The following is a 10,920-nucleotide window of genomic DNA, read 5'->3' as shown; positions in this document are numbered from 1 at the left end:
AATGACAATAAAGTTTAATCTAATCTAATAGGATCTAATCTAATGTTTTTGATGTTGAAATGAGAAAATGAGAGCTTTGTTGTAAATTTCATTGAAACAATATTACTTGGTATATTAAGCACTTCAAAACATGTTTTTCTTCACATGTGGTTAGAACATCAGCATTATCACTGCTGTGTATATATATACATTATTAATTATGAAATCTTTTACACTTATATGTGAAATATATATATATATATATATATATATATATATATATATATATATATATATATATATATATATATATATATATATATATATATATTATTATTATTCTTATTTTTTTAAATAATGAAATTACAACCAAATTATGGGCTTGTGGAATTCAGGTACATTTGTTTTACCTCTTTACAGGATATAAATATTAGTTTTTTAAATGTCTCGTCTTTTAAAGAGCAATGTAAATGTACATATGTAGTAGGTCAGAATTGTCTACTAAATCTTCTTGACAATTAGGATGTTTTATGCTATCTATGTTTTGTATTGTTTTTAATTTTAACTATCAGTTGACTATACTCTATTCCTTAATTTCAGTTAGAGTTAATATCCATGATACATGTTTGACTTCAACCCTGTGGAACATCAGATGCTGATGTACATTAATGACAATGTTTGCCTTCAGGAGTATCAACTTACAATTATGTTTTGACATGTCTCCTGTAAAATACAGTTTTTTGTTTTGTATTTTTCAATGACAGTAAAACTGTGTCACCTTTCTGAATTGTACCTTTTCAGTGAAGGAAAGCTGATCATAAATCTAAGAGAACATCAGTGGATTGTATAGTTCAACAGGATTCGAGTTCAGCTATAAGGGTTGACTGTGAGTTTGAACTTTTAGAAAAATACTATTTTTTTTTCCAGAAAGTACACACAATAACATGCCACCTGATTGATCCATGAACTACTGAACAGACTGAAGCTTTAATACTTTTTGAATATTAATTTCTTAGGATGGCAAAGAAATAACCACAAATACTCTACATACAAATACAAGAATGTTTTCATCAAAGACCTAAAATCAGCTCTTTTCAAACACATAATATGAACAGTGTTGAGAATCCTGAGGAGGTAAAATACGAGCATATTCCATAGTATATATATATATATATATATATATATATATATATATATATATATATATATATATATATATATATATATATATATATATATATATATATATATATATTGTTGACCATGTTTACCACTCATACCATTCATCATTGTCATAATATTGTCAATTTGTTCTTCTATTTTTGGAAAGAAAACAGGCAGATGATGCAGCAACAAAGCAGATAGTTTAAAGTGAAAATTTACACAGGCTGACATGTTTCTACCAAGCCTCCTAAATATCTCGTCTACAAACTGTATATACACACATTTTCTCGTGTGGTTTGTGTTTGTGGAGCTCAAATTATCACCACCATCTGTGACTCTAAAACAGAACACAGAACAACATTTACTGACTGAGAGAACTGACATGTGGCTTTGTAAAAATAGTCAGTGCATCAGTCAGTCAGTACCTCTGTGGTTTTTAAACCTTGTCTGAGTGTGAGAAAGTCAAACAGTCACTGCAAGATTAAACACAGAACACAGAGACATTTAACACCAAAGTTAAAATAAAGTAAAAACAGTTGAAGACGAGATGTAACAAATCCTGGTGACCTGCCAGATTTCCAAGGACAGAAAAGATGGTCACTAAGCAAATAAGCCTGATGTTGGATCGTAATAATCAAACAAGCTTCAAAGTTACTCTGTGTTGTTCATTCATCAGTCTGCTAATTGTACACACGTGTGAGTTATTTGTGTGTAACTCTGAGTTTCCCACAGTGAAGCAGTCCCACCAGCAGCAGCAGCAGAGGCACCATCAAGATGGTGAAAACAGTCCTTAAGAGGAGGAGGACGTAGAAGGAGTGATCTGAGCAGGGACACGTCTCTCTGTGAAGAGCTGCAAAGACAAGAGAATATATCTGCTGTAACAGCATAGCAGCATCAATTGCTGGTAACAGGCTGCCACAGCATTACTGTAGAACAAAAGGAAATTTGGAGATATGCTTCTTAGAGAGCCATTAGTTGATGTAACCATTACGGGAAATGATCAATGAATAGATACGCTGCCTTCAAACTGCAGCCATGGTAAAATTGCATCCTTCAATTGTTCAATCAATCGTTTTCTGCTATTTTGATATTAAATAGTGCAGTGATTTACCTCTGACAGACAACCAGCTCTCTGAGGATTCTCCAGCTCCAGAGATGTTACACTTGTAGAGTCTTTCATCAGACTTGGAGACACTGTGGATGATTATCTCTCCTGTAGAGCTGCTCCCAATGAGGAGTCCATCTTTATAGAAATCAGCTGTGAGGTTGGAGGAAGTCTTCTTCTTCATACAGCTCAGAGTCACATTGTTGCCGTCCATCACAGGGAGGACCGGACTCTCCAGAATCACAAAACCAGCTGGAAAACAAGAAATTTTGAGCATTTTCTGAAATTTGATGAATTGCATTCTTATGTGTTGTTACTTAATACTTGTTAAATCACTAAGTGGGACTTAGACAAGAAGATTTATGTCAATACACTTCAAAACATTGACTTCAATTTCAGTGATTGTGACAGAAACATAAAGACACCAATGACAGGAATGTTGTTTTGGTGCGCTGCTTTTTACTCTGAAACATGCAAGTGCATTGTTTTACCTCTGACAGCCAGCCAGCTTCCTGGTGATTCTCCGGCACCACGAATGCTGCACTTGTAGAGTCCTTCATGAGACTTGTTAACATTGTTAATGATCAGTTCTCCTGTAGAACGGCTCACCTTTTGGACATCATCTTTGTAGAAAACAGCTGAGAGGTGGCGAGTAGTTCTCTTGTGTTTGCAGCTCAGAGTTAAAGCATCACCCTCCGAAACAGGCAGAGCAGGACTGTCCAAGATCACGGAACCAGCTGAACAACATGTCAAAAAAATATTGTTACACATGTTTTATATAAATTGTCGCAGTCACATAAAACTTAATTTTTATGTTATATCAAACATACATACAGATGGAATTGTTATAAAAACTAACCTTTAAGAAATGTCTATCAATCAATCTATCTATCTATCTATCTATCTATCTATCTATCTATCTATGGTCATGTTGAGGCACTGACAGGTGATTAAAGTTTAATACAAAAGAAACGGTAGTGTATTGAATTATTGTATAGGCTCATCATCTACAGTTACATAAATAGAGCGCTGCTTTCACTCTGAAATACAATAACTGTGACCATAAACCAGGCAGCCATTATGAAATTGCAATTTCAAAATTTGGTATATAAACATAATTTCTGGAATACAAGATGGATCATATTAACCTTGAAAACAGCAGCCTCAGGCATCACTACCAATGGGAGACATTTTACATAATTCTGAAAAACATATATCAAATATAAAAAAGTTATTGATGGCCTATACTGTATCAAGTATAGTTGAGTTTTATGCTGGAAAATGTAGGTTTATAAGGTATCGCTATTTTTAACCATGACCTGGGTGAATCTTCATCAACGAGGCAGTTGCTAGTTCAAAAATACAATAAACCTACCCGTGATGGTGATGTTGACTGTGTTGCTTCTCTGTCCTTTAGTCTCACACCAGTATTCTCCACTATCTTCTACATAGATGTTACTGATAGTACAGACGGACCCTGTTGATGTCCTCTCATTTTGACATGCTGGATTCATTGCCTCTGAACTCCTGACTCCTCTTAACTGAGCTGAACCATCACCTCCCTCACAATGAAATGAGACGGGGTGAAATGAAAAGTGCTGCTGTCTGTTTGGATCGATTCGGAGAAGAAGTGCATCTGAAACCAAGAAAAAGATGATAGTGTCTGGAATTATATTAAGTCCTTAGTGTAACAAATTAAACAAGATCTAAGTTTGTGTGGCTTTGAATTGTGGCAGATAAAAAAATGTTTTTTGTAAAACATATCCTGGCATTTGCTAACAACATGGTCATTAATTCATTACATTACATATAACTGAAATCTATTACGTCATAGATACCAAAAACTGATTTAAAAGGTCACATTCAGAGTTGCTTTGTTATATAGAAACCATAATACTAAAGAACAAAATGTTAAAGAGAATTTCAGATTTTCTATGGCTCACTTACCACTTTTCTGAGTAGAACTGTCCTGAACTTGTGACCCCAGCAGAATAAATTCAATCATTACTGGATAAAAACAGGAGCAAAGTTAAATATCAGACACTGATGGTTTGATCTACAGGATTTAAAACGAGGAAATAAGGAGAAAACCTGAGACTCACACAGTCTGTAGAGGAGAGTTGTGACCTCCATGCTGTCTTCCTGTTGACTGGGTATCAGACTGAAAAACAACTATGAAGTATGTAGCTGAGAACTTCCTCTTCCTGTCTAGTTTATGCTCCTCCTGTCGAAGTGTTCTTGACACATAAGACACAAAAACACAAATTCCTCCTAATGATTGCCCCTGACGTTTCCTGCAGGGCAGCATGTTGCCATTTTTGGGTGTGTTTGAATGAAAACACACATTTTAGTAAGTAGTAAAGAGGAGGTCACATCACTTTCTTATCAAAAATGTTTTTCTTTTGTATGAATATTGAATCAAATATTATCATGTTTCTTTTTGTGGGGTATATTAATCAGTTCAAAACATGATTTGTTTAAAATGTGGTGGAATATTTAAATTTGTATTACGGTATGTGTCACCTAAGATCCAATTTAAGACCAAATCTATCACTGAAATATTGAAAATATTAAACTTTTATAAAGACAAAGAGTAAATTAAAGCCAATATGCAACGTCAGATTATTCAGGAAGTTTTTCTTATGTATTGTCGCTGGGTTGAATATTTATATAATAAAATATTTGGTGTCCAACACAAATGTACATTGACAATATTAACATCAAAGCTGTCTTCGGGATCTTCTTGACAATTGTTTTTTGCTTTGCTATTGCTGTTGTGTTTTGTTATATTGCAAGTCAATTTATACCATTCTAAAGTGTTGTTGTCTTAAAGAAATCTCACTATAAATATCCATTCATGATTTTTTCAGATAAAATGATCCAGTCAAAAGATAATCCTGAATCTGAAAGATAACCTGGACTTTGTTTGGATGAAATACATATTTTTCACTTTTTAATTATATTCAGCATATACAGCAGAGGTTCCAACCCTGAATGCTGAAGCTTGTTTGGGCCTTATGTATTTAACAGTTGAGGAAAATATAATTTATTTTAATTAATCTGCCAGAGTGCATCAGTGTGGCTATGAATTTATTTCAGTTGCTTCAGGCCAAACCAGTGTAAATGTATCATGTGGTGGTTGACCACAGACTGTGTGTTCTCATGAACAACGTCTTCACAGATGTGAACAGACAGATCAGATAGAGCTGTGTGGTTTAACTGTGACACTGAGAGAAAAACTCTTCTGTCTGACCTGATCTAACTACATTTACATTCTTGTTTAATATGAAATATATTAAAGTTTTGAATTCAATTTAAGGTTCCACAAAGTGCAAGTGTACATGACTATTACATTTATTTTACAAAGAAAATACACAAAAAATAATGCAACACTGTGATATGTAAAAGCTTTATGTATGAAAATAATATTGGATTCCAGGTTTTAGTTAAAGTGATGATGTTTTGAAATAACTTCTATAAAAAAAAATGTTGGTGTATATCATACTCAAATGAAACAATATATACAAATACAACTTAACAACAAAACTACAATTATTATTTGCTACTTCTTCTCCTGCAGACATGAACACAACAGATCAGTCTCTCTTCTCTTCTTCACTCAGGTGTCTTTTTGGCCTGTGAGACAGAAACACAAAGAGTAGATTTGTTGTGGAAATATAATAAACCGAGTGTTCACTTTCTCAGCTTTTCTCTGAGGTTGCAGCCATATCTCAGGTCATTTTAACTGAATGGTACCTGCTTGGATGTAATCACATGACCTAATCAAAAACGTACGTACAAAACTTCACTTCACACCATGACACCTGCACCCTCACATATAAAGATTATCTTAGAATATACATTTTAACTTAGTCTTTAGATCATTTTCAGTGGTGTGTTTTCAATTCATAAAAGATGCTGAGCATGAGAAGACTTGAATTGATGACACCTGCCCCTTAATTTGGAGGGTTTAGTCATGAACGTCCAGAGACCAAAAGAGAAAATCTAACTTTGTGTAAAATGAGATCATTGTAATCGTTTTCAGAGGACTAAATATTGGTTCGACAAAGGAAGTTAAACACACAGTTCAGGAACTTTAAAGGGAATGTTTATGGATGGCTGTGTCCAGATTTACTTTTACAAGTGAATGCTGATGGACTTTTTCAGTTCCAAAGCCAGTTGCCTGGCTGATCTGTAATGGACACCACTTTATATGGAGCTTGAGAAGCCTGAGAAAGAGAAATCAATCAAATTCAGAGAATGGTGCTTCTGGAGGCTAGAATTCCCATCAGTCTTACCTTGTGGACAGCAGAATACAGAACGTCTGAATCTGTTGAATTTGGGTCTGTGGCTGCTGAGGGATTCAGGGTCCCTGTGGAGCTGGATAATCCTGGTTCTGCTGAAGAAACTGAAAAGATTTCATGTCATTTTTGGAGGTTCAGGGAATCTTATAACATGAAAAAAAGATCTCCATAATAAATATAAGAACAAACTGTGAGGATTATTCTTTTAAATGTTTTGACTGTCATGAAAGAATCATATTATATATATTTATGTATTTATATGTGCAGAGTTGTTCTGGTGTTGCTGTTTTTGGGTGTTTCTCTTCAAAGTTTATCAGATTGTATTATTTTCATAGCACCATGCTGAGGATGAATTAAAGAGGCTCACAGCCTGAGTAAAGAAGCTGCTCTGTCACTTGACAGTTTGATACTAAAACAAAAAGTACTTTGTTCCTGATATGAAATATTAGCTGAAGATAAAATGTCACAGCTCTTTCACTGCTCTAGATGAAGATTGTGGTGCATCACTTGACTGTGCAGAGAGATTTTTAGAAAACATCTGAATTGTTATAAATAGTCAACATCTTTTTCATCACATACTAACCAGGTTCAGGAGCTTTTGGGGTCTCACTTATGGTCGCAGCAGAGCAGATGAGTTGGTGCGAGGACTCATCCTCATCTGAAGCAGAGAAACCAACAGTAAGACTGACAGATGAACTGAAACGAGCTAATTTTAAACATGAACACTATAACGTGATGAGGGGCCCACTCGCCTCCTTCACTCTGTGGGTTTCTGCTGTGGTTTGTCTCGAGGTGGAGGCTCAAATTATCAGCAGCATCAGCTGTGTCTAAAACAAAAAACCACGTACACGCTGAGAGGACTCAAAAATAATTCATCTGTGCTGCTGTGGAACACGTCTCAATCTTTTCTGGTAACAGCAGCTCAACCACAACTTTCAAAATGGACGACAGCGACACAAAGCAACTCTCGTTATCAAAGTCAACATGAAGTCAAGAAAACCTGTGTTCGTCCTCTGTTTTGTGACGACGACTGCATACGTCACACCATTTGGATCGTCTACAACATCATCCCCAGACACTGAAACAGAAAAGATGACATTTGTGAAAAGACAGCAAAAAAGTAAAACATTTAAATAATACATATTTACATACCAACGAGAAGAAGGTCAACAGGTAGACACGAACAAATGTTATGCATAAAAAGAGAGAAATATATTATATATACATACTGTACATATATATGTACATACAAACATGCATATGTGTATGTGTGCGCGCGCTTTTGTGTGTGTATGTAGATATGCTAGTACTATACACACACATAGGTATGTCTGAGGTTTACTCACCAGGATGAGTGTCCTCTGTTGAGTGTGATGCTGCTCTTGATGTCTTTGAGGAAACTGATAAGAAAGCAAACAATATGGACACAAACAGCCAAGAAAATAAAGAAATGCAAAGTTTGAACTGATGGAGCAGAATGTTCTTTAAAACCCTGTGTAGTCTAAGTTGCACTTTACACAACAACGTTCCTTCAATGTTAAACTGAGTGACAGAGCATGTACAATATAGGAAAAGTGAAAAAGTAAACTAAGAAAATAAGGTGACTTACATGAAATTACACTTAAGTTAAGCCTGTGCTTTTAAAATGCACATAAACAACAACATGAACAACAAGTACATGGTATTCTGAAAGCTTGTAAGTGTAAAACACGAGTTCTTTCTGCTTTATTGACTTGTTTTAGTGTTGAGCAGTTGTTTTCAATAAACATGTTATAGTTTTAAAGGTAGCTCCTTGTACATACCTCTGCGTTTCCTAAGATGAAGAAATCCCACCACCAGCAGCACCAGAACCATCATCGAAACGGTGACAGCAACCAACAGCAGGATGAGCACATGAGGGGAGTCGGAGTCATTTTGAAGGATCTCTTTACGAGGGGGTGTAGAGGTGATAGAATCAGGATTTGCTGTAACAAAACCTGAACATGTTGTTGATAAAGTGAAGTGAGCTCAGGTGATGAACAGTCTGTGGAATTTTTCAATTACATCATGTTACATTAGCGCAGATTTTTAGCACAACTTTTACCACACTGGCATGTTTTGCACAAAATTTCTACCAAGCTTCAAAAAACTAGACTTTTCATAAGCCAGGATACCATCACCATGTATCATCATCACCCATCCTGACCATGCAACCTTCAAAAAATCATCCGTGTGCTGTTTTGTAACACTGTTATGACTCACCTCTGACAGACAGCCAGCTTCCAGGTGATTCTCCAACACCAGGAATGCTGCACTTGTAGAGTCCTTCATCAGACTTGCTAACATTATTAATGGTCATTTCTCCTGCAGAACTGCTCTCCATGAGGACGTCATCTTTGTAGAAATCAGCTTTGAGGTTGGAGCTAGTTGTCTTGCTTCTGCAGTTTAAAGTCACATTCTCTCCATCTTTAACAGGAAGAACAGGACTCTCCAAGATCACAGAGCCAGCTGAACATGTTGAAAAGAAAAAATGTTAGCCATGTTGTATGTTACTCACAGAAGAAAACTGAGGACAATCCTCACAGGTGAGGACAAAAACAGCAGATGCAAGATTCAGATACAAGAATATAGGCTAAACATAAAATGCAACATTGGATGACATTTACAGAATGAATAGAAAAACAAGCTAGTAGTTGTAACAGTGAAGAAGTATATGATTTACTGACATATTTTTGCATGATTCTATTATGATAAATATTAAGAAAATCTGTTTATTACATTACTTTACAGTGTAGATGATCTTAGAATCAGGAATTCTTATATGTTGAGCATTGATTATGATACTTGACTTACCGGATCAAAAACCACAGATAGTTAGTTAGAAAAATACCACTCACATACCAGTGATAGTGATGTTGACACTGTTGCTTCTTTGTCCTCCTTTAGTCTCACACCAGTATTCTCCACTATCTGTTGGATAGGCTCTATCAACTGTGCAAGAGGACCCTGTTGGCGTCTCCTCAATAATACATGTTTGATCAATGTCTGCAGCATTGGTGAACCGTCTCAAGCGAAGCAAACCCATCTTACATTGAAAAGAGATAGATTTTAACTGAAAATGTTGGAGTCTGTCTGGAGTGATATGAGGAAAATCTGCATCTGAAACCAAGAAAGATGATAGTGTCCGTTAAATAAGATCAAAAAAGTAATTTAAGGTGCCTCCGCCTTATGACAGATTAAATTTGGACTCTGTGTAAAGTGCTGGTATTCACTAGCAACAAGGCCATTAATTAATTTTGAGTTCAATCTTTCACAAAATACAACATTCAATAAAACGGTGAAAATTACATCATAGACACAAAGACAGTTTTAAGAGGTTTAGATTAACGTTCAACCTGGGTCATTGAGACTTAAAGAATGATGAATTACTCACCACTTTTCTGAGTATAGATGTCCTGAACTTGTGTCCCCAGCAGAATAAATTTAAGTATCACTGGATAAAAACAGAAGTCAAGTTAAATTTCAGACACTGACGGTTTGATCTACACAATATGAAACTTAGAAAAAGATAAGGAAACCTGAGACTCACACAGTCTGAAGCAGAGAGATGTGACCTCCATGCTGTCTTCCTGCTCACTGAGTATCAGTCTGTAGTTCAACTGACGTCTGTTGGTGACAACTTCCTCTTCCTGTGCAGTTTATTTCTGATCAAAAGCTTGAGTCAGAGTCACAGTGTCATCATTTGTCTTTCAGTTACAGTCAATGAAGTGGCTAAACTTTTGTCCTTTTAGCCATCTGAGGTTAAGGTGCAGAGGTACCGACACATGTCGTAATAAGCACGTGTGGAGACGACGCTCATCCAAGTATGATGTTTATTGAACATGAATCTCTAGTTGACATTTAAACTTCCAAAACAAAATACAACGACCAACTTAGTACGCAAGGTCCATGGTTTGTGTGTGTGAGTGTGTGATCAGAAACCCCTTTTAATGCTCCGCCCCCTAACCCTCTCAAAACTTAATTCAAAGAAATTAAAATAGCCACCTGTCCGTGGGAGGCTCATTACATACTTCACCATCAAATTGAGATAAGATAAGCATCATTAAGTACCTTTATACATTTTAAACTAGGATGGCTCCAGATCTTGATATTTCCTTATTAATAATTTATTTTATGAATATGGATTATAGTTGACATATTTTGTAATTATATCTTAGGATTCAATATGGCTCCAACAGGCACTCACTGAAGAGAGTCGACCATCCCTGCCCCTCCATTATCTTAGCTTGGGGTCGCTGTGAGCAGCCCTGGATCAAGAGGGCAGGGGCCCCTGAGCACAATTCTTGGATGGCCCCCGTATGCAACATGCACACACACCAGTGTTTCCCC

At 35.9% G+C, this 10,920-nt stretch overlaps 1 protein-coding gene across 1 annotated transcript; it reads right to left on the bottom strand.

Moving 5' to 3' along the window:
* Positions 1-5,863: 5,863 nt before the first annotated feature.
* On the bottom strand, positions 5,864-10,155 carry LOC115589311 (low affinity immunoglobulin gamma Fc region receptor II-a-like). Its single transcript, XM_030430157.1, has 11 exons — positions 10,121-10,155; positions 9,965-10,024; positions 9,433-9,690; positions 8,794-9,039; positions 8,355-8,528; positions 7,899-7,952; positions 7,553-7,630; positions 7,305-7,379; positions 7,136-7,210; positions 6,547-6,656; positions 5,864-5,884 (listed from the first exon to the last, which is right to left on the bottom strand). The coding sequence occupies exons 1-11, from the start codon at positions 10,149-10,151 to the stop codon at positions 5,864-5,866; spliced, it is 1,182 nt and encodes a 393-aa protein (XP_030286017.1). The 5' UTR covers positions 10,152-10,155.
* Positions 10,156-10,920: the final 765 nt, after the last annotated feature.

Source organism: Sparus aurata, chromosome 10, assembly GCF_900880675.1.
Source record: "Sparus aurata chromosome 10, fSpaAur1.1, whole genome shotgun sequence".
Taxonomy (NCBI): domain Eukaryota; kingdom Metazoa; phylum Chordata; class Actinopteri; order Spariformes; family Sparidae; genus Sparus; species Sparus aurata.
The sequence above is the reverse complement of the archived record's forward strand: the minus strand, read 5'-3'. Positions and strand labels throughout refer to the sequence as shown.

Coding starts and splice junctions, on each gene's coding strand:
- LOC115589311 (XM_030430157.1), bottom strand. CDS start 10,151: ATGGAGGTCACATCTCTCTGCTTCAGACTGT. Junction 9,040..9,432: donor TGTCAACATCACTATCACTG/GTATGTGAGTGG, acceptor CAACATGTTCAG/CTGGCTCTGTGATCTTGGAG. Junction 6,657..7,135: donor CCCAAAAGCTCCTGAACCTG/GTTAGTATGTGA, acceptor AAATCTTTTCAG/TTTCTTCAGCAGAACCAGGA.